General features: G+C 63.8%; 1 protein-coding gene across 13 annotated transcripts in view; it reads right to left on the bottom strand.

Moving 5' to 3' along the window:
- The window catches only part of JAKMIP3 (Janus kinase and microtubule interacting protein 3), a 53,326-nt gene that overhangs the window by 1,253 nt on the left and 29,373 nt on the right, over positions 1-22,700 (bottom strand). For 5 of the 13 annotated variants that reach the window (XM_016157529.2, XM_036223032.1, XM_016157530.2 and 2 more), the window contains exons 4-21: positions 20,405-20,620; positions 18,934-19,053; positions 18,214-18,360; positions 17,449-17,580; positions 16,227-16,262; positions 15,476-15,535; positions 14,058-14,186; positions 13,166-13,294; positions 11,392-11,475; positions 11,060-11,122; positions 10,087-10,185; positions 8,875-8,973; positions 8,727-8,786; positions 6,257-6,322; positions 5,394-5,462; positions 5,230-5,307; positions 2,181-2,384; positions 1,454-1,519 (exon numbers count right to left, since the gene is read on the bottom strand). In XM_016157529.2, coding sequence (XP_016013015.2) covers positions 1,454-1,519; positions 2,181-2,384; positions 5,230-5,307; positions 5,394-5,462; positions 6,257-6,322; positions 8,727-8,786; positions 8,875-8,973; positions 10,087-10,185; positions 11,060-11,122; positions 11,392-11,475; positions 13,166-13,294; positions 14,058-14,186; positions 15,476-15,535; positions 16,227-16,262; positions 17,449-17,580; positions 18,214-18,360; positions 18,934-19,053; positions 20,405-20,620 — 1,857 coding nt within the window. The remainder of the gene's footprint in view (positions 1-1,453; positions 1,520-2,180; positions 2,385-5,229; positions 5,308-5,393; positions 5,463-6,256; positions 6,323-8,726; positions 8,787-8,874; positions 8,974-10,086; positions 10,186-11,059; positions 11,123-11,391; positions 11,476-13,165; positions 13,295-14,057; positions 14,187-15,475; positions 15,536-16,226; positions 16,263-17,448; positions 17,581-18,213; positions 18,361-18,933; positions 19,054-20,404; positions 20,621-22,700) is intronic. The other 8 variants (XM_036223029.1, XM_036223033.1, XM_036223034.1 and 5 more) reach the window with 7 other exon arrangements.

Below are 22,700 nucleotides of genomic sequence, written 5' to 3'. Positions count from 1 at the left end.
CGAGCAGCGCCCTGAGTGCCTTTCATGCTCACAGCCTCGCTTTGGGTGGGGAAGGGGACCAGACCAGCTGAGATCCAAACAATTGGCCAGCAATGCAGAGCTACCTGAGCGAGACTGAAAGCATAAAAATTCTAGTATCCAATGTAAACAGTGCTCTCACTTTAAGATGCAGAAGGGAGCAGATGCTCATTTGGGGGAAGAGACTGCACCCACTGCGAGGCTGGCGCCCCGAGGCTGGCGTGCCGCCTGCCAGCCCCTCCGGCACCTTAGGAGCAGCTGGTGGACATCCCCCAATGCGTCCCTTGTCCCCAGGGGCAGGCAGATCCTGTCCCCAGGGCGCCCTGCATGGTTCGAGGGGCCGGTCTCCGCACTGTGTATTTGCAGTTACTGTGACTGATTGCTCGGCAGATGGCAGCAAACTGCCTGGTAAGGGGTGGGCTGGGCGAGGGAGGACCTGCTGTAGGACTGCCATCGGGAGGGGACCCTCTGTCCTTCGAGCACAGAGCCTTTGCTTCGGCCAGGTCAGGACATGCAGCCTGTGGGGGGTCCAGTCCAAACACCGTCTCCTGCTCCCCCAGGACGGGACAAGCAGGGAGGTGCTGACTGGCCGCTTCACTCAGTGCTCACTGAGGAACCGGTCACTCCAGGCAGGACCAACAAGAGCCGGTCAAACAGTCTGACCCTAGAGGTCACTGACACAGCCCTAAGTCACAGAAAAAGAACGACCCCCAAACTCAGCAAAACCCACAGGGAGAGAGAGCCAGGTCTCTGGGTGTGCTCCCGCACCTGGATTCGGGGAGCACCAGGTGGGACTGTTGCTGTGACTGGGCAGGGTGCCCACGACCCCACACCTCTCAGGGCTGGGGGTCCAGGAAAGGAGCTGGACAGTCCACCCAGCCCCCGAGCCACGTGGCCCCAAACTAACTGAGTTTCCTAAAGCTGGAAGCAACTGCATTAAGGACTCTGAGGACCGAAGTGAGGGATGCAGGGGACACACGGCCTGTTCCAGGCGGACGCAGTCCTGCGGGAACCTGACTCTCAGACCCACGTGCTCGGTGAACTTGGGAAAGTGAAATGCTTTCACGGCCATCCCACGACAGGGAGCCTGGGTCACTGGCCAGCACACACCACCACGGCTGGGGACACAGAGGCCGTGAGAAGCGGACCCCGAGGTCATATGGCAGAGGGGGCATCCCAGACCCAGCTCCTGGCTCCTGGTCCACAGCAGCTGCGGCCCCGAAACCTCTCTGCTGAAGCTGCCGGGAACCTCGGAGCCAGCGCTAAGGGCGCCCCAAACCTCAGAGCCAGCGCTAAGGGCGCCCCAAACCTTGGGGCCAGCGCTAAGGGCGCCCCGGACCTCGGAGCCAGCGCTAGGGCCGCTCCCTGAGCTGCTGCTTCTTCCCGCTTGATGTCCCCTGTAACCAAGTAGGCCCGGGATTCACGGGTGTCTTACCTTTTCCTCCAGCTCCTTTATTTGCCTCTTCTGAGCCTCTATTCTTTCTTCTAACTCTTTAACTCTCTGCAGTGGTAAAGGAGGAGACTCTTCAGTAATCACGACGCCCGGGAAAAGCGGGAAAAAGCCTTTCCGGATGCCACCCACGTACTTGGTGCAATCACAGGGCGGCTGCCGGCAGGGCACCGGCCCAGACACTAGCCCCAGAATAGTCACACACTGTGTCCCTTCCAGGCCATGCGGGTCGCACAGGTGGAGGCATGTCCTCCACACCCAGGCTGCCCCATCTGCCGGGGCCCCAACCGCCCGTTAGAAACGGCCTGAGAAGACGCGGGCTGCTGCCCTGACCACCAACTGCGGCTCCACAGATGGCGCCTTCATCGCGCCCTCACCGCTGAGGGAGGAGTCATGGAGGAGACCAGGCGCTCAGGGGTCCCAGGAGAGAGGACGCGCCCCCAGAGGCCTGGACGGTGTGGCCCAGGGGGCCGGTCTGGAGGGGCAGATAGTCTGCCACCACGGGCACGGCCACGGCTCATGTGCTTGTTGGGGGTGTGGCTGCGGGGTGTGGTTATTGGGAGTGTGACCCTGTGTAGGCTGGGTGTGGCCATGGGCGGATGTGGCTTTTGGGGCTGTGGTCGTGGGTGTGGTTGTTGAGGGTGTGACCGCGTTAAGCCCCGCCCCGGGAGGGGTGTGGTCACGGGCTGCAGCCCCGCCCCCACGCTCGCACCTGCTGCGCCAGCTGCAGCAGCTCCATGCGCTCCCGCAGGATCTGGGCGTCCCGCTCGCGCAGCTCGCTCATGACCTGGCGCTTCCACTGCTCCACGGCCGCCTTGAGCTTCTCGCGCTCCTCCTGCGACAGCACCTCCGCCACTTTGGCCCCCGCGTCCTGCTGCAGGGCGTCGAACAGCATGGCCTCCAGCTCCAGGATGTGCTGGGCAGGAGGGGAGAAGTCAGTCCTTGCCGCTGGGAGCTGGGGGAGGGGGCCCCCCACTCCCTTGGGGCTGCCACATCTCCCAGCCGCTCCACATAAGACAGTGTTTCCTGCTGGACCAGGCCGACCGCAGTCCCATGGAGTGGACCCGGAGCCCAGGGGTCATTTCCAGAGCACTCCCTTCAGCATGACTTCTAATGCGTAATGAAACCTCAGCGACGATTCTTTTATCACGGGAGCCTTCGGGAACATGTGGCCGGCAGGTCCCTGAGACCAGAAGGGTGACAGCCCAGAGGGGTGGGCAGGCATCCCCAGGAAGGCTTCTCCCTTGGCTCGCAGCCCTGGCCAGACCGAGCGGCTGGGTCCCAGGGCCCGTGTGAAGTGAGGACACAGGGGCAAGAGTGTGACTTCCCAGCCCATCCCCGGCTGAGGCCAGGCGTCTGTGTCATCCTGATGCCACCCATGGTGGGGTGAATTGTGCCCCCCAAAAGATCTGCTCAGGTCCCACCCTGCACCAAGTGGGAGAGCCGCTGAGTGCCGCCCAAGCACTGGGGGGGGGGGCGGGCAGACCCGGGAACACCCCAGCCCTCAGGGGTCACAGCACCCTTGAGGAGGCGGGGCAGGGCCCGGGTTCACCCAGGTCCACCAGCTGGCCTTGCTGGCAGTGACAGCACCCAACACTTTGGAGCCCTCGGCCAGCTCTGCACAGGGGCCCCGCCAGACTGGGCAGAAGGGCCACTGTGAGGAACCAGCGTGGTCACCAAGGGCCCTAGGAGGTGGCCCTGGAGCCCCATGGACTCCCGCCCATAAGGAGACCGGGAGGAGCAGACCAGGCTGACGGCAGCCAGTCCCTGCGGTGCCAGGTCAGAGGACGCATGAGGCCGAGGTGGGGACACGGTGACAAGGGAAGAGCTAAGCGGGACATGCGGCTCGGCCCTCTGCCACCCTCCAGAAAACCAGTCGTGACCGAGAACCCACCGGGGCCAGAGCGGAGCGATTCCTGCCGTCACCCGGCCGGGAATGCACGCCTCGTCACAGATGCCTCGCGGTTCGGCCGCTGGGCCCCAAGTGCTTAAGTTAAAGCTTTTTCCTTTGCAAATTTTACTGATACAATCTTTGGAAAAGACCAATTCTCAAACTTCAGAAACCCATCTTCCAAGCAAAAAATGTATCATCTTCAGAAATGTTTCCTGTTCTTCAAGCAAAATGATTATGAAAGTAACTTTGGGTTTAGCCGATATATTAGGAAGTGGAAACAAAAAACCCCTTTTGGACCTCGCTTACATTTTATCGTCCTTGACAGCCACAAAACGCACTGTCCCCAGCTGTCACAACAAGCTCACGCTCCACGTCAACAGCCCCTTCTCGGGGCTGTAGAGCTCAGCGCGTTTAAGAGGAACTCCGAGAGCATCACACCACGGCGGCAGGGACAGGCCCTCGCGCGCGGCTCAGGACCGAGGGGGTGGGCCTTCTGGAGAGCCACTGGGACACGTGTGGTGAAGGTCCCTAAAGTGCGCGTCTCTTTCGACGGAAGAATCCCTGCCTACGCGTGAGCGCGGGGGGGATTAGCAGAGGGGCGTGCGGTGGCTTCTGTGCACGACTGCTCATGGCGCCCACGTTTCTAACAGGAAGAAGAGGAAAAGCACAGATGCTCTAAAATTCAGGGGGGCCAACCGGCCATGTCACTTTAGAACAAATTCGCCTGAAGGGCCAGCACAGCGCTGTTCAAACAGTGACTTCGAGGCACACTGGGTGCCATGGCAAACAGTGCGCAGGCGCGCTGACGGGACTGCGCAGGTGGCGCGAGTCCAACTTCGGGGAAAACAGCGCGGAAAAAATACTAAAAAGAAACACATACAACTTTTTTTTTTACATAATTTATCTCTGGGCAGAACAATTTGAGCATTATTTTGTACTTTCTGTATTTCATAAGTTTATTTTTTTTTATGCCTACAGCACTCAGTCTTCCTTGAAGGTCTCCCATCCAAGTACTAACCAGGCCTGACCCTGCTTAGCTTCTGCTAAATTTTTTTATCATGAGTAATATTTAAAAAGAGAGAGAGAAAAGCCCCAGTTTCTAAAACAGACACAGTCCAGTGTGGGGCTCAGGACGAGCATCCCTGAGGCTTCACGGGGCCGGGCAGGGATTGTCAGCACTCCCTAGGGGACTAATGCCTCTAGCCCTGGGGGGCTGGGGCGCTGGCCTCAGGCTGCCCGGCTCGTGGCCTGGTAAAAACTCACACCTGCTTTTAGCCAATGCTTGGACCACCTCACTTGTGCCACTGGGCAGCGTTTCCTGACCTAGCACATGACACGTTCTGACTTTAGGGGTTCCCAGTCAGGGAAGACAAGGGCGCACGCAGCAAGGACTGTCCTGCGAGGTGACCTTAACTGACAGGGGTCACTAACTGCCAGAAAGGAAGTGCGGGCAGGTTTCTTGCTGGGGAGACGCTGCTTCCCTTGGTCGGATGGGTGTGCATGTCTTGGGGGGGCGATGAACAAAACAAGCGCCCCCGGCCGAGTGCTGGCACCGAGGGCCCGCTGTGCTCAGCTACCTCACAAACGCATCAGTTTTCAACGAACCTGCTCAGTCAGCTCACGTCAGGGTCCCTGGATGCTGCTTGTGAGCCTGCACTCACGGGGCGAAGGGTTTGGTGGTGGCGGTGAGGCCCGCTCAGAACTCTCCAGAAGGACAGGCAGTGACCCCACACTGGTCACACTGGGCCCAGGCTCTCCTGAGGCCAGGGTCCGAGGCCTGGCCCACACAGGCCCCCGAGACACGCCGCTGGACGCGGGAACGATGATCCCCGTCCCCACCCCGGCTCTGTGGCCGGAGGCCTCTCACCTTGTGAGCCTGGTCCAGCGCCTGCTTCCTGTAGTCCAGCTCCTCCTCCAGGTAGCCCTTCTGCCTGCTGAACAGCTCCTGAAACACAAGAGCACCAGCGTCTTGGCCCGGGCGTCCCGCCTGGCGGCAGCGTGCTGCAGGCCGCGAGGCTGGCGCCCGCCCACCTTCTCGCTCTCCAGGTCGACCATCCTCCGCTGCAGGGCCGACTCCGTCTCCTCGATCTGCTGCAGCCACTGGACACAGAAGGAGCGGGGGACGGTCACCCTCAGGTGCCACACAGGCACCAGGGCCATCCCGCCTCCCCTGCTCCCTGAGACAGCCTGGGGGAGGAGGCGGGCAGTGCCCCCCTCCCCACTCTTCCTGTGGGAAGGGAGGGGGAGGGTGGGCTGGACTGGCACCACAAGCTCCGTGTGCCCAGCGTACAAGCCGGGCCCAGGCCCCATCCCGCCAGGGGGTCTGTCGCTCATCCCTTCCCCAGGGACGGGAGGACGTTAGCGGGAGCAGTGGGAGCACCTGCAAGCTCAGCCAGCAGATTGGGGGCTCTTGCTTCCCCCAGTCCCAGCCCCTGAACCCTTATTGCTAGAACGCCGCTTCCTGTTGGAGGCCTGTAGGAGGGGCCGCTGACAGCCGGCCTGGGGGGCACCGGGCAGGTTCCAGCTGCGGGGCGGGACCGAGCAGGGAAGCTGGGGGCTGAGGAGCCCAGGTGGGGCTGTCAGGCTGAACAGAAGGCCGATGGTTTCACAGACCCCCACGTCTCCCAGCCTTTGCCGGGGAAACAGGTAGAGCCGGCACTGGGGCAAAGCCTGGCGGCGTCTCCCGTTCGCAAACATGCACAGTGGCTGCCGTGTGCCCCACGCGTGTGCCCCACGTGTGTGCCCCACGCGTGTGCGTGCCAGACCTCCCAGACGGACAGGGCCGGCGGACGCCCCGCCGCCCTCCCCGTGGCCCCTCCTCCTTCCTGGGCTGAGCAGGAGGGGCCTGCAGGGAGCCCGACCCCTCCCGGGAGTGTCCACTCTGCCACCATTACCTTCTCAGCCAAGGTCAGGACTGTCCTGGCTTGTATGACGACCACTTGCTCCTCATTGGTCAGATTCTGCGCCCCGAAAGGGAACACACAGAGTCAGGGCGGGGCCTTCCGGGGCACCTGGGATGACTGACGGGCGTTCGGTGGGGCCGATGGGCGGGGCTACAGCTAAGGCTGCCTTCCTAAACCGCCCCCCCTGGAGTCCGTCAGCTTCTGCTCTCCACCCCGCTCACTCTGGGGCGCACTCCCCTTTGCGTCCTCGCGCCCTCTCACTGCCAGTGGCCGCGGTGGCCTAAGTTGGGCCACGGAGGCAGAATGGGACAGGCGCAGCAGGTGGCGTTCCCTCGCTGGGTCTCCGTCCCCCACCTTTGTTTATTAAACCGCCACTCACAAATGTGGAGCAAAGATAAAACGCTCATGTCGTGAAATGCTCCGCACCCCTGGTGGCTCTGCCCCTTGTCTGCACGTTTGGCTCATGTCTCCTCCCAGGGGGCCCAGCTGCGTGGCCCCTGCAGGCGGGGTGAGTCTGGCCGTGGGCCTGCGAGGCTCCTCAGGGATGTGGGCACGTGCTGTAGGAACTGCTCAGACCCCAGCTGCCACCTCTGTCTGCGCCAGGGCGGGGGCCAGGCTGTCCCCCTGCTGGGCCCCGACTCGTAGGACAGCCGGGAAGGCAAAGGAAAGGCGTAGGGAGCAGAGGCTGGCGAGGAGAGGAGCCTGTGGGGTCGCTGAGCTGGGGGCGGCCCCCACACTCCAGAACTTCCCTGATTCGGGGCCAGTCTACTCAGCGAGCCCCGCCCGTGGCCGCCCCTGAGGGCGAGAGTCTCACCAGCCCGCCACCCCCACAGTCAGGGCGGGAGCAGGGGCCAGCTGCTGTACCAACGACACAGAGGCAGGTTCTGTCCACAGGGGCGCAATGCACCCCCAACTCGGGCGTGGCGCTGGGGCGGAGTCGGGGGCTCCTCCCCGCTCCTGCCTCTAGGGAACCGCCCAGGTGCGTGAGTGCCTGGGCTTTTGGGTGTGTCCAAGTGTGAGTGTGAGTGTATGAGTGTAGGTGTACACACATGTGAGGGATTGCATGTGAGTGAGTGTGTGTGAATACATGCATGTGTATGTGAGTGTGTATGCATGTGTGAGTGTGTGACATGTATATGTGCATGCATATGTGTGTGTGTGACTGTGTGTGCATGTATATGTGCCCATGTATGTGTGAGTGTGTGTGTGTGTGAGTGGCTGCGTGTGTATGTTTATGTGCGTGTGTGTGTACGTGTTTGCATGCACCTGTTTATCTACTACGCGAAGTGCACTAATTTGACTAAGTGCCTCGCTCTTGAGAGCAGTGACCAGGACGGGGAGCCCAAGGTGCTGTGGGACCAGCTGCACACTGTGTGCTAGTTAATGTATCACCCCACTGGGCGGCAGGCTCAACAAGCGCAGGATGGTGGATGGAGGGAGGAAGGAGAATAGATGGGTAGAGGATGGAGGATGGATGGATGGATGGATGGACGGTGGAGGATGGATGGATGGATGAGTGGATGGATGGATGGCTGGGTGGGTGGGTGGATGGCTGGGTGGGTGATTGGCGGGTGGAGGATGGGTGGATGGATGAGTGGATGGATGGGTCGATGGTGGGGGGGGATGAATGGGTGGGTGAATGAGTGGAGGGATGGGTGGGTGGGTGGGAGGATGGATGGAGGATGGATGGATGGGTAGGTGGATGATGGATGGATGGATGGATGAGTGGATGAATGGTGGATGGGTGGGTGGCTGGGTGGATGGTGAGTGGGTAGATGGATGGGCGGGTGGATCGATAAGTGGGCGAATGGGTGGATGGGTGGAGGATGGCTGGGTGGGTGGGTGGATGGCTGGGTGGGTGATGGGCGGGTGGAGGGTGGATGTGAGGGGAGGACCAGTGGGTAGACAGAGGATGGAGAATGGGGTGAAGAAGTGCAGTCGCTTTGTCCATTCGGTAATTAAGATTCCTTCGAGGCGACAGCTGTAGAAATCGGAACTCTGCCTTAAATGAGATTTGAGGGGTATTTATGCACTTTGCCTCTCCTCCCAAACCAAGAACATGAGAACCCCCAGTGTCTGGGGTGCCTAACGCAGTGCACAGAGCTGCAGCCCCACCCCATCAAGGGTGTGGAAAACTTAAATGCTGAGAGTGGTTCCAGAACCTGGGGACACGTGCGGGACCCTGCTGAGGAACTGGGTGTGCACACAGCGGCTTCCTGCCCCGGCGGAGCAGAGGCTGCTGGCAGCCAGTCACCACCCACACGGACAGAGGAATAGCCTGTCAAAGGAACGGGATTTCTCCCCAATGCCAGGGGCCTGTCCCAAGCGGCTCTGGCCACAGGGGTGCAGCTGGGGCCGGGCAGCCTGCAGTGGGACTCACAGGGGCCCCTGGGCCTTGGACGGGCTGGGGCCTCGGGGTGGTCGGCAGAGGAGGCATGCACAAGTCAGGAGAGCAACATACACTTACGGCGTTGTCCCCCAAGATGTCCAGCTTCTTCATCAGCTCTGTGACCAGGATGTCCTGGAGAAGGGCGACGGGGGACATGCGGGAGGTGAGTGCCAGCATGCACGGGTGGGCGTGGGCACACTCGGGGCGGGGCGGGGCTTACCGTCACACCTTCCGCCTCGCAGTAGGCTTGGAGTGGGCTCTTGCCGTCCACGAAGTGGGTGTGGTGGAAGTTGATGGCGGGCGACTTCCTCTCCCTCTCCTGGACAGAGAGCGGGGCTGGGCACGTGGGGGCAGTGGCAGTGCCACCTGTCCCTCCCTCCATGGAGGAGCCACCGAGGCCACCAACCGTGCTCGACCAGTGTTTGTGGAAACGAAGCCCCGGCCGCAGGAGCAGTGGCCATGACTGTGCGGGACCCGCCCGTGAAGCCGGCAGGGACGGGGCCTCCCAGCCCGGCTGGGCCTTGGGTCGTGGGTCCCAGAGGGCTGTCAGCGAGCTCAGGAAGCTGGGCCCCCCACAGGCCTGACGACAGCGAGCCCCGAGGACCGTAGCTGGGGCCTTATGCAGGACCGCGTGCAGGAACCCTGGAGGCCGTGCGGGTGGGGACCGTCACGCAGTCTTCCCGCCACCCAGGGAGTGGACGGGAGGACGCTGCGTCGTTAGTGAGCAAGTGAGGACCCCACGCCCCACGCCTCCGGTGGGCAGGAAGGAGTCAAGACAGGTGGAAATACCAATGAAGTGGGGTCGTGTGACGGAGCGGTCATCCCGCCAGCAAGGGTCATGGCCCCCTCGTGCCAGGTGTCCTGAAGCTTGCCAGGACCAAAAGGGGGGCCCTGGAGCTGTGTGTGGGTGGCCAGCGGGGTGGGTGCCATTGCGGTCACCGCCTCCCAGGGGACCACACGCCCCATCCACCCTCTCATGGAGGAGTGGCTGGTGGAAGGCGAGTGTGGTCAGGAGGCCGTCCATGCCAGACCCTCCCCCCTCGGCAGGAGGCCGTGGTCAAAGCAGATGGCCAGGACAGCAGGGCCCAGATGAAAGGTGTCTGGTCACTGCTTGGCAGCCTCGTGCTAAGAGACGCACGCTCTGCCACCCGATATTTTGGGGTTGTCTCAGGAAGGCCAAGTGATGGCCAACTTAGCCCTGCCTCACACTGGCCCGGCGGACGGCCACACGCAGGCGGACGGCCACACGCAGGCAGACGGACGGCCACACGCAGGCAGATGGACGGCCACACGCAGGCGGACAGACGGCCAAGCGCAGGCGGACGGCCACACGCAGGAGGAGGGCCACGCGCAGGCGGACGGACGGCCCCACGCAGGCGGACGGTCGGCCACACGCAGGCGCCGGCCCACCCAGCACCCGCCCGCGGCGAACCTCCAGCTCCAGGATCCGGAATTCCAGCAGCTCGTTTTGGTCTTTCCCGTCCTGGACCTCGTGTTTCAGCCGAGCCTCTTCCATCTCCATTTGTCTGATCTGTAAAACGAAGATGGGCGAGGTGGTGGCGGCCACGCGAGGCCAACTCTCGGGCTTTCCCGGTGCTGCCGGGGGTCCGCGGGGACCGCGCCCGGCCTGGGCGCCCAGCCCAGCGCCCTCGGTCCAGCCTGGGTTGTGTGTCCGGCCTCGTGGTCCGGGTGAGTCCTACCCCTTGGCTAATTGTGCGCGTGAGTGTTTGCATGTACACGGGAGCCTTCCACGTGCACGCGAGTGTGTATGGGTGAGCATTTAAGTATGCACACGAGCGTTTTAGTGTTCATGGAGTGCTTCGGTGTGCAGCCTTTCAATGTGCCCAAGGGCAGTAAGCGTGTTCACAAGTGCCGTGTGCACACGTGCGTGTTTACCTGTGCACGTGCGTGCACGTGCATGCAGGCATGTGCACGCACATGCATGCCTGTGTATGTGCATGTATGCATTTGTGCACACGTGTATGCCTTGCATGGAGTGTGTGTGTGCACACATGTACTCACAGCACACACGTGTTTACAGGTGTGCACAGCACCATAGGGACAGCTCGTCTATGGTGCGTGGGGAGGGTCCACGTAGGTGTCGCTCACCGGCGTGTGCCCCGTGTGGGGCCGCGGGCTCTGGCGGGGAGTGGCCGGCTGGGCCCACGGCCTGGCTGGAACTCCCTTCTGCCTCTCGGCACAGGGGACAGGAGCGCAGAGGCCCAGCGCGCCCAGTGCAAGGACCAGGGACGCCTGGACTCCCGGAGCACAGGGTTGGCCCCCTGGACTCCCTGAGCGCGAGGCCCGCGCCCTCCCCCATCCCGCAGAGCCCGCAGCCCCCCACCCCCATCCCGCAGAGCCTGCGCCCTCCCCCATCCCGCAGAGCCCGCGGCCCATGCACGCACCTTTTCCACCAGCTCTTGGTTTCTCCGGTACAGCGCCTGCTTCTCCTCGATCCACTTCATGTCCTTGAACATGGAGAGGGAAGGGCGTTAAGTGCCCGCGGGAAAAGTCGTGAGGCCAATGCTTAAACCCCAGCTTGGGGGCACATAGGACCGCACAGAAGACTGCACCAAAGGCCCAGACGCATGGCTTCAGACGTGGCTGCATCATCGCAGCTTACGTCACGCAGCACACGGCTCCCCCCACTTTCTCAGAGGGCCCAGGATGGACGGCAGGGTAGGACGCCTCCTCTGGTGGGGTCCCACGTGCCGCGTGTGGCCCAGGCGGCACCCACCTGCCCCTGCTCTGCCAGGGCCCGCTCCAGGTCCTCGATCCGCGTCTGCGCCCTCTGCGCCTCCGCCTGCAGCTGCTCGCGGGTCTGTGGGGCGGGAGGAGGGACGTCAAACTTTCCCTGAGAGCCGGGACAGGCCCGCACACGGAGGCCGGGCTGGGCTGCCCGCTGGTCCCGCCAGTGCCGAAGAGGCATCCACAGCTCTGCAAGGACACCCTGCCTGGGGCCTTCGAGCTGGACGCCAAGCAAGCGACCTCCCGGGGTTGTGGGGTGACCAGGGTTCCCGCTGAGGGACCGTTGGGGGCGTCGTCCTTCACAGGCCCTCCCCGTCTGATCCCTGTCCCCCCACACGACGCTCCGCCCCCGTCCGCCCCTTCCCCCCTTCATCTGAGAATCCAGGGCAGAGGGTGTCCGGCTTGGGACTACCTTCCCGGTGTCCCCGCGTCCCACCCCGCGAGCGGCCTTGACTCGTGCCCTGACGCACAGCCACGTCTCCAGCCTGCCTGCGTGGGACTTTAAAACATGCACGCTGGGCGGTTTCGCCCTCCAGTGAAAATCCGCCGGTAGTCCCGTCTTGTCGCTTCCTGTGGCCCTTGATCCTGCTTCCCCGTGCCCACCAGGGAAGGGCGCGAAGGTTCCTCCAGCTTCCGAACAGTCCCAGCAGCTGTCCCTCCCCAGCCGCCAGGAAGGGGCCTGGCCAGTCCTGCCCAGCAGCCCGGGCCACTCGGCGCCAGGAGTCTGGTGAGAGACTGTCACCGTTCCCTCTTTTGAGGACAGTGTGAGAACTGAGTCACAGCTGAGGGAGACAGAACATTCTAGTCCTCTGTTGCGGTGAGTCCTGTTTGCTCATCTGTCCTTGCCAGGCCAGAGGCAGGGAGGTGGGCTGCTGGGCACAGCAGGGGAGGCCTCTGCTGTCTTTCTGTGACAGGTGCCCTTGCCGAGCTGCGGCAGGGAACCCAGCCTAGAGACCGGGGCAAGAGGAGTCAGGCCTGAGGCTGGCAGGTGCTGTCCCCTGGGCCCCAGAGGTCCCTGCTCTGCCCTGCCGGTCACCCTTGGTCACAGTATCATCAGACCTCTTGCCCCACGGCGTGATGTGGGGGGCAGAGCTGACCCCCAGGGCCCAGAGCCGCTGCTTGGGACAGCCCTTCCCTGCACGGAAACAGCCTGGCACCCTACGTGGCACCCACAGAAGCCCTGGCCGCCGCAGACACAGGCGGGGAGGCGGGAGGGGCCCTGGGAGCAGCCCTGCGTTCCCCCTTTCCCAGACGGGGCACAAGGCACGGCATCCCCAGTTCATCCCGGGAGGCAGGGACGGGGCGGGGGGACTCCTGTCTGCTGCGGGCAGGGCCCCCCCAGCGGGTGCGGGGTGGAGGTGGGCACAGCCCAGGCTGGGTGTGTGCTGCACGAGTTTAGGGTCACAGCACGTCCAAACGGCAGCGGGAGGGCTAGTCCCCGCTCGCCCCCACGCCTCAGGGACCACAGCTGCCCGAAAGCCTGGTTTGCAAGGTGACTTCGCTGCCAAGGTGCCTCGGCCCGGGCCGTCCACCACCACCGCGGAGCAGGATAAACTCACTCCCTGGGGGCCGTCTGCACACCTGTGCCCGGCACCAGCCTGGGCAGGTTCCCAGCCTGGTTGGCGCCCAGCACCGGTGAGCTCACGCGGCCCGCTAACTGTGGTGGGGGAGGGGGCGCGGGGGCGCAAGGCCCGCCGTGGCCGGGGTCCCGCGGGGAGGGGCCGGCGGGCGCAGGAGCGGGCTGGAGTGGGAGTCAGTTAGACCTTAACTTCTCGCTCGGCGTCCAGCGTCCCTCCGACCTGCTCCTGCAGCAGGGCGTACGCGCGCTGCAGCGCCTGGTACTCCATGGTCAGCTGCCGGAACCGCAGCTCCGTCTCCTCCTTGGCCATGCCCTGGGGGAGCCGGCACAGCGTCAGCGCCGGCCGCGGCCAGAGCGCCCCCCTCCCCTGCCCTGAGCAGGCCTGCCCCAAGCTCTGCTCACAGGGTCAGCGGAGCCCACACCCTGAAAGGCGCATCCTTTCCACGGCCCCGCCCTCCAGGACCCCCCTGCAAAGTGACCCCAGCACCGCCTTCCAGCTGCAGTGACACCTGCAGCCCTGCAGGGGGCGCGCGCTGCTGCCTTCTGAGGCCCTCTGGGAGCCCCGCGTGCGCAGCAGGCCGGCGTGGGCGGGGCTACGGCCGAAAGGGGCCTGCTCAGGGCCGTGGACCACTGGCCACTCCTTGTCCCCAGGCCACAGGGGCAGAGCCGGTCAGCACAGGCTCAGGTGGCCTGGATCGGAGGTGGCGTCCTTCGAGAAGAAGGGACTGGTGGGCAGGACGCCCTGGCTGTGTTTTTACCAGAGACAGAGCCTGGCTGCCCACACATGTCCAGGGAGTGCCCGAGGCAGCGGTGCTGACCTGTGTGGGGGCGGGGGCAGCCTCCCTACACCCCACAAGAGGGTGGGTGCTCTCTCTGTGCCTCTGCAGGGGGCACCGGGCCCCAAGGGGCTGAGGCACATGCTCGGAGGGAGCATGGCCCGAGGCCGGCAGCAGCAATGGGGAGCGTTTCTCACGGGCAAAAGCACGGACAGCTGGGGGCACAGCCAGAGGGGGCGCCCGGGCCACCTCTGCAGGGAGCAGCCCCCACCCAGCCTGGCCCACGGCCACCGAGGTCACCTCCTCCAGGTCGTCCTCCGGTGTGCACGGGGTCTGGTCCGTCCTGTCCGTTTGGTAAGAGATGGAAGAGCCATCGGACTCCAGGGAGGCCTCCTCGTCATAGCCGAAGAAGGTCTCCACGACAACGGGCTTTGGACAAAGGGCTGTGTCGTCCAAAGCCAGGTAGGCGGAGCCGCTGGCCCTGGGCTGTTCCTGGCTCTCCCCTCACCACCCCCCCATCCCCAGCATACTCCCGTCTCCCAGCGGCCCTGGAGTCTGCTGGGCGCCCGACCTCAGGCCAAGGGGTCCTCCTGGAAGTGGGCCTGGGGCCTGCGAGAGGCAGACCACCCTCATGGAGTGGGGGAGGGGCACTCTGTGGGTTCCAGCACCGCGGCCCCGAGTGCCCCCTGTACACACGACATGACACAGGACCGGCAGGGAGTGCCGGCCCAGCGTTCGGCACATGGCCACTTGTCTAGCAATTCGTTTTCGTTGTGTTTTCAAAAACATCATCCGTGGCAGGCTGGAACAACTTTGATACGAGAGCAAAACAGGTCCCCATCAGCTAGCGTGAGGGCCCTGCCCGAGGGGCACCATGGGTCACCCCTCGCTTCAGCAGTGAGCCCCCCACCCTGGCCCTGCCAAGTTCCAGCCCATGGAATGTCCACTGGCCACCGAGGCTGGAGCACTCGGCGGCAAATCCATCAACCAACCTCTGGCCCTCAGCCCCGGAGCCCGTCCCACTGGCTAATGGCGCCTGACTCTGGCCCCTCCCTGCTCCTGGCTCGTGGATGTGCCCAGCACCGGGGCCCCGGTGGGGAAGGTGGACCTCCACCCACAAGGGCCAAGGGCCGAGCCTCAGATAACCTCCAGACACCCCGAACAGCCTGGCGCCTCTCACGCCTCCCACGGGTCTAAGGTCCAGTCGTGGTGTCCAAGGGACATCTAACGGCCACCTGGGGACACCGCCAACGGCTCATAAACCAAACCAGACACACATGCTGTGACAACGCAGGGCGTCGGGGCCTCGGGGGACGCCCCCCAGACCTCCCCTAACAAAAGTTGCCGGTTTGCCAGGAAGGAGCGTGCCTCAGAGACGCCCGCCAGGCGGCCCGGGAAGATCCTGTGTGGGGCCCGGGGCACCGGGGCTGCGGCCGGCCCGCGGGTGTGGCCCGTCTGTGTGGCACAGGCCGCGTCCTCAGGGCCCACGCGGGGCGGGAGGAAGGCCAGTGTCCCGCGGCCGACTCCCACCCCCATCGTCGCGAGTTCATATTTTCTCTTGGGAATTAGAAGAAATCAGGTTGGATTTTTCGCTCCGGGTCCTGTTCTGGTTATTTCACAGTAACGGTTTTTAGAAGCAGTGGAGTCGTTTTCTCCTCCGAAGGAAGAGACCCGCCGCGGGTGGCTTCGAAGCGCGCAGGTGACGGGCGCCCGCTTACCTTGGGGAGCTTCGCCATCTTCTTCCGTTGTTTCCGGAGTCTCAGAAGCTTGTCCCGCTCCTGCGAACACCGGTGGGAGAGACCCTCTGAGAGGCGGGGCAGCTCGGCCAGGCTCGGGCGCTCGCTTTACAGGGCCGTGTCGTCTTTGAGTGGAGGTGGAGGTGGAGGTTGACTTCAAGACACACTGAGACCCGCGTGGAGAACGTGGTGACCTCCCGCCTGGGTGGCTCGACCGTCCCCTAGCACCCTTCACATCTGTGGTGGGCTGGGGTCCCATGCGGGGGGAGGGGGGACACATAGAAATGGCGCTCGAGAGGACCGATGGCCCAGCCCCTCCGTGCTCCCCAGCAGTGGCGCCCATGTGTGTGGTCACAGACCCCACGGACACTACGGAGGCCAGTGGCCTGTTTCTCTCCAGGCAGCTGGGCTGCACTTGCGAGCCTGTGACAGGGACTGCAGGTCCCTGCCGGCGGAGCTGAGAAACCGTGCTGGGCAGTGCCGGGGGGTAGGGGGCTGACACCTGGCCTCGCCCGGGTGAGTAAACGTGCTGATGAGTGGAGCTGGGTGTTCTCGGCCACCACGGCTAAGGCTCTGGGCAGGCAGCACTGTGGTCACAAAGCCCACCCAGAGCCAGCGTGGCCGCTTCTGCCCGGACCAGAAGGAGCCACTGTCGCGGGGGGCTGGGGGGAGGGGTGTCCCAGGGACGACGCCCCGGATGGCGCATGAGGGCAGTGTGCCCAGTGGTACTTACTAACACGCTCTTGACGTAGCCGGCCGTCTCCAGGGTCTAGGAAGAGAGAGCAGCGTGTTGGGGAGCTGGAGCGTGACCTTGGCCCAGCCCCCAGGGGCCTGAGGCCACCCCAGCAACCACGTTGTTCACGCTGCTCTGGCCGGAGGGTCCCGCTTGGTCCTGGTGGTCCTTCCTCCCTCCCTAAGCTGACCCCCTGGGGCACCGCGACCTGGGCTCAGGGCGCACGGGCCTCTGGGACGGAGTGGGCAGTTGTGGGGGGCTGCCTCCTTTTCCTAGTCCCTCGGCAGCTCTCACTGCTGTGGGACTGACGGTCACTGAGCCGTGACCAGGACGGGGCTCAGGTCTGAGGCCGCCTGGGTGGCACCCCTTCCTGCGGCCCTGGCGCCAGGCGCGTCTCTCTGCCCCGTCTCGTGTCACTCGGGAGGAGAACCCAGGCACGGAACCGAGGCAGGCCAGCATGCTGGCCACATGCCCCACCGGCGACGGAGAAGGACGCGCCGCTCGGAAGTGGTCTGACCACGGAGTCAGCTGGGTCCCCCCGAGGAGCAGAAGTTATTGGAAGAGGATTTGATGAGGGATGATTTGCAAAGCTGTGCTGGGGCGTTGGGGTGCAGGGACAGGACGGTGCGGGCGGCCGGAAGGGCCGGAGAGGGACCTGCGCACAGCCCACCCCCAGGGCCTGAGGCCGGCACCTTCGTGGAAACAGGGCCTCTGCAGCCGGGACTGACTCAGGGATTTAAGATGAGAACGCCCTGGACTAGGGGAGTGAGTGTCCTGGAGAGAAGGCAAGGCGGGCAGGGCACCGACAGAAGGCCCCATGAAGACAGGTGGTGGCCGGTGGCCGGAGCGACGTGGCCCTCGGCCCGCAGAAGCTTCCCGTGTTGGGGGGAACAGGTGCTGCCCCCGAGCACCAGGAGGGGGCGCCCCGGCAGCACCTCCGTCCCGGGTCTGGCTCGCAGAGCCACGAGGGGATGAGTTGCTGCTGTTTTAAGCCCCAGCTGTGGTCACGAGGGCCCAGGACCCAACGGCAGTGGCGCTGCAGCCCCTGAAAACGGGCTGAGGCAGCGAGAGCAACGGAGAGTTTCAGGGAGGGCCAGCTCCAGTGACGACGCTCAGGGACCCCGGGTGGGCTCCAGGGAGGGGCCAGGGAGACAGACAACCCCTGGGGGCAGCAGAGCCGGGAGGGGGCGGGAGCCTGACCCTGACCCCTGAGCCTGGTCACCTTGGAGAGCTCATCTATGAGGTTCTGCTGCTCCAGAATTTGGAGTTTCAAGAAGTCTACTTCTCGTTCGTCTTGACTTTGATCCAGGTCATTTAAGGAACTGGGTCTCCTTATGATGTCGGCTCTTTGTCTCTGAAAAACCAAGCAGACCTCATCATGACAGCCGGAGTGGGTGGCCGACCAGGTGATTGGGAAGCTGGAGGCTCCTGCTTGGCCTGCAGGTGCCCACGCAGCCCTGCCCCTGCTCCCCCTTGGCTGTGAGGTGTGGGGGTGTCTGCTCAGGCCTCAGAGCAGCCCAGCTGCAGAACCCGGGGAGGCTGGGGCCAGGTCTTGGCGGAGCCTGGAAACAGGGCAGGGCTGCCCAGTGCCCTCCTGCGGCCCCCACGTCTGCCGCGTTATGGCCTCCAGGGCCCGAGGCCAGAGGGAACACAGAAGACACCGAGCAGTCCCCGCCCGACAGCCGAGGGCAGGAGTGGACTCTCACTACCCTGGCCGGGGCCCGCCTGCTCGCTCCTTCCCTCCACGTGGTGCCCCAGGCCCTCGCCGCCTATCTGTGGGGACAGAGTTGGAAGATGGCTCGGGGGGCGGGGCAGGTGACAGGTTCCACTTTGCTTCCACACCCAGGCCCTTGTCTGAGGCCCTCTCTCCCTGTGAGCCGGCCTGCGGGCAGTTCCTGTCCCCACAGACACAGGTGCGACCCAGGGCCTGGCGAAGGCCTGGCTGGACCTTGTCAGCCTTGTGCATGAGAAGTGGAGGGCCCCTTACCATTTCCAGGTTCTCCTGGGTGACAAATTTTAGCTTGTTTTCCATTCGCCGTAACGAGTGGGACAGACCCTCGTTTTTCCGAGTGAGGCGTTTATTTTTATCCAGCAATGGCTTGTACTGACTTTCAGCTTCTCTTAAACGCTTCAGCTGAAAGACAAAATTAATTATAGAGCGTGGGTTTTTTCGTTGTGACAGAGAACCAGCAGGTCACCACACAGAGTTAGCAAACTGAGCAGAACAAGCTTGTGCTACAGATGGGGCGGGTAAGAGCTGTGGTGAACTCGCCCAGCCCAGGACCCCCACGGGCTCTTTAAAAAGCTTTCACCCCGGGGGGGGGGGGGATACGAGCCACTTGGAAATCTCAGTGGCTGTGAGGATCACCTGGGGTGGTGCTACCTAAGGGCGAGGTCCTCACATAGCCCAGATAATGTGCCGAGCCGAGGACACTTCCACCCGATGCCAAGGAGCAGGGAAGAGCCAATCAGCGCCTGATGCCCACGTTTGACCCCCACCTGGTTTTGTGAATAAGTTTTATTGGAAACAGCCAAGAGGCCTAGATACAAGTCCCAGCCTTGTCGCCATCATTCCTCCTCCACGGGGGATGTTGTGGTGTTGCACGTGGGTGGCTCAGCCCCCGGGACACTGCAGCCACAAGCCCCTAGGGCCCGGCAGAACCGCAGAACCGCAGCCCCGCCGCCGCCCGCCGCCCGCCGCCCTCACCAGCTCGTTCCTCTCTTCCGACAGCAGGGCGTTCCGGTCCTCGAGCTTCCGAATGATCGCGCTTAGCTCTGCAATTTTAAGTTGGAAGCGCCGAGCATCCTTTTCATCCAACTGCTGTTCCTAAAACAAGAATCAACTGCAAATAACTGTGCGTTGGCACAGACACGGAAAACTCTGCAAATCCCAACACACACACCACAGAAACCAAAGCTCGTCTTCGCCGCGAAGGGCGGGGACTCCGGGGGCGGGGCGCGGCGGGCCCCTCCCAGGGGCTGGGCCTCCGTGGCACAGCAAACCGCACGGTGGGGACAGAACGCGGGAGCGGAAATGTCTGGGAGAATGCAAATATGGAGGGCGTGGGCATGCAAATGCGGGCACCCCAAGAGTGGGTGACCCGGAAAACGTCGGAGCCGGCCCCGTGCTTTGCTCGGCCACTGCAGCGGAGTCTCGCAGGGAGGGCTGGCCCGCGCTGCAGGCGGGGTCATGTCCTGGTGCTACGACGTGACCCCAGGAAACCTATTCGACTGTGACTGTCAAAAGCTGGTTCCCCAAGAAGTGTGCGCCCCTGGATCACGTTTCTGAACGGTCCCTAGAACTTCCCTCGAAAACCAGTGGCGGAGTTCCACCCCCCCTGGTTCTCTCCGGGGACAGTGGCACACTCTCTGCGGTTCCTGGGCAGGAGCTGGTTCTAATTCAGTCAGCCATTTACAGTAAACGCATAAAACGTCAGTTTCTCTTATTGAAACGTCACTGTTCTCGGGCTGGCTCAGCTCACACGCGCTTTGTCCTAAAGCAACGAACGCGTGTCCGGAAGGGCTGAGGAACGACGGTTCCTCACTCAGCAGGTGCAGGAGAGGCAAGGGAGCCGGCCCAGAAGGACTGCACGGAGGGTCCGTGGCATTTAGAGCCCCCCCCCCCCCAATTTCCCAGGACCACTCCAGAGGGCTCTGAATGAGAAGCAGCAATGAGACAAGCAGCGTCACGGCCGTGCCATCTCGGCGGGCCCAGGAGGAGCAGGAAAGTGTCATGGTCACATGGAAAGCAGGCAGGAGGGCCGGGTGGGAATGGCAGAAACCACGGCTGGGGTAGAGGCTACCCGAGGCCGGCAGGGAGCCAGCCTTCCCAGCAGGGGGCGCAGGTCAGTTTCCCACGAGCCGGGGCAGGAGCCAGTACCAGCCAGTACCAAGGACCTGGCAGCTCAGGTGGGTTCCAGCGGGAAGCCCAGCGTCTCAGGGGTCCATGGCAGGGAACCAAGAGGAGGCAGTGCCACGTTAGCGAGGAAGGAAGGAGGACCGAGTGTGTGGCCCTCTCAGCCAAGCCGGGGGTCCAGGGCCTGGGCGCGGGGCTGCAGGCAGGGTGGGCACCCCTGGGTGGAGGGCTCCGGCTGTGGTTGTGGCTCTGGGCTCTGGGGCCGGCCGTGTGCGCGGCCGCCCGCAGCTCTGGGCGGGCAGGCGGGCGGGGCAGTGCTTACGGGGCTTCCCGGGTGGTCGGAGGCGTCTCCTGCACCGCTGGCATAAGGAAGCTCCCGCCTGGGGCTGCCCAGGTGCCGGTCAGCCTCTTTGACCTGCGACAGCTGCTCGTCTAGAGCCTCCTTTTGGAGCTGCAGCCTCTGAGCGTGCCCGGCTTGCACCCCTAACTCTCTCTCCAGCACGAAGACTGCTCTGTCCTTAAATTTCATCTCCTCCATCTACAAGGAGAAGAGAACACCATCACACACGCAGGCAGGGGTGCAGAGCGGCAGTTACCATGGAGACGGGCGGTGTGCGCACGCATGGGGGCGGGTCCCCAGCCTGCAGCCTGCGTGGTTTCAGGCCAGGACCTGCGCAGAGAGTGGGCCCCCGAGCCCCACCGCCCCGGCCACAGCACAAGGGCCCCGCCTGGCCGTCCGCGCGCGCGCACTGGCGACTGGCCCCCGCGCAGCCGTTCCCGGCCTCCCTGGCGTCTGGCAGGGCCATGTCTCCTGGGCGCCCTGCAGAGCTTCCTGGGTGAACAGGGGCGGCCCTGTCTGGCAGGGTCCACCTCTAGCTCCTGCCAGGCACTGGGCAGGGCAGAGCCCCCCGAGTTCCCTGTCCCCCATGAAGAGGAGGGTGCAGTGAGCAAGTCTGTCTTAAAACTGGTGGGCTGCGAACGGGGAGAAGAGGAAGCTTCAGCCTGAGAGCTTATGCCGCTCTCCTCTGGCAGGGGGGATCCCTGCTGGGAGTGGGGGGGCAGGGTATGCAGCCCGCGCTCCAGCGCCCGGCGTCCCTGCGGGAGAAGCAAGGCTGCTGTCCCACACGCTGCGTTTCTGATTCATCTGGCCGCCAGCGGGCGCTGAGGGCGTGGGGGCACGACAGGCAGCCCCGGCTGGGGAGCCAGGAGCGCTGGCGCCTGCCCCGCCCCCAGGCCCCACACCCGCAGTGCTGGCTGCTGCAGGGGCCCGCAGGCCTTGCTGCCCTCTCTTAATTGCAGCCTCCAGCGCTCAACCTGCTAACACCTAGAGGAGCCACCTGCCTCCCAGCAGCCACAAGTGCCTCCTGGGCCACGGGGAGCCCGGCTCTAGGGGGGAGCGCGAAACTGACCCGCCGCTGCCCACGCCTCAGACAGATGGCCGGGCGCGTGCGCGTGCGCATGCGCGTTCCCCCACACGCACTGGACTCGCAAGAGAACTCGGTTTAGAACACGTTTCCCAACGACGCAGGAGGACAGGGTGTCCTGCTGCTTCGACTGCTGCTTCAGGTTAAGGTAAGCTAATAGATCAGCCATCCGCCGAAGTAGGCTTGGAAACAACGGCAGGAGATGTCTCATTAGCCCAGAGCTCAGAATTCCAGGGCAAGCGATGCGCTGAGCAGAATAAAGGAAACCTTTAATTGCTAAATCCCCATTTGCTGGAACAGAATCGCAGAAAGAGGCAACACAGCCAATTAGTGATAGGAAAAAAAGAGGCCATTGAAAATAAAATCAGATTAATAAGCAGCGGCACTCTGTGGCTTAGCATTTACGCTCACACACTTCCAACGCATCATTTTTCCTTCATCAGAATCCAAGGAAACCAGTCACAATGCACGCACCCCGCTTAAATTGGCTACGTAAGCGGATGGGTTGAGCCAGGTGCCATTCTCCCTGAGAAGTCACGGCTCGTGTCGCCCAACGTGGCCAAGTTAGACCGCCGAGAGGGTTGCAATCCGCCCACGAAGGAGGGGGAGGAAGGCCTCGCGGAGGCACAGGGCTTGGTTCTTAAGGACGGAAAACTCCCTTCAAGGCCAGCGACATGTCTCCCAGTGACAGTCCCTGCACCCCGAGTCTCTCACACGCGGAGTCTCCACCGGGGGTTCTCAGCCAGGCGCATGGTCTTGCACGTCCTAATCGCGTCACCGTCACGTGCCACTTCCCGAGGGACCTGTTCTGAGTGCATCGTTGTGCGGACACAGGGGAGGTCCGTGCCCTAACTCGGATGGCCGGCCTGCCGCACGCCGGGCAAAGGGCACAGCCCATTGTCCCTGTGACACCAGCCTGCGCACCTGTCTGTGCTGGGTGCTGTGGGCAGCTGCGACCCCGTGCTGAGTGCCTGCGTACCAGACACTTCCAAACGCAGAGGGGGCAGGGGGCGTGGCGAGCATGAGAGGCAGGGCACCCGGAGTGGAGCCTGTAGGTAGGTCCGTGGGAGGCAGTGAGTGAGGGCGAGTGGCCACGCGGGTCTGGGACGTGGCTGCTGGGGACTTCATGACACGGCGCACTTGGGCCACACTCAGTCTATTAAAAATTTTTTTCTTTCGTAATAATAAACAGCG

The sequence above is a fragment of the Rousettus aegyptiacus genome, unplaced genomic scaffold (assembly GCF_014176215.1).
Source record: "Rousettus aegyptiacus isolate mRouAeg1 unplaced genomic scaffold, mRouAeg1.p scaffold_m13_p_6, whole genome shotgun sequence".
Lineage (NCBI taxonomy): Eukaryota > Metazoa > Chordata > Mammalia > Chiroptera > Pteropodidae > Rousettus > Rousettus aegyptiacus.
Note: the sequence above shows the minus strand (reverse complement) of the source record. Positions and strands in the feature narration are given on the sequence as shown.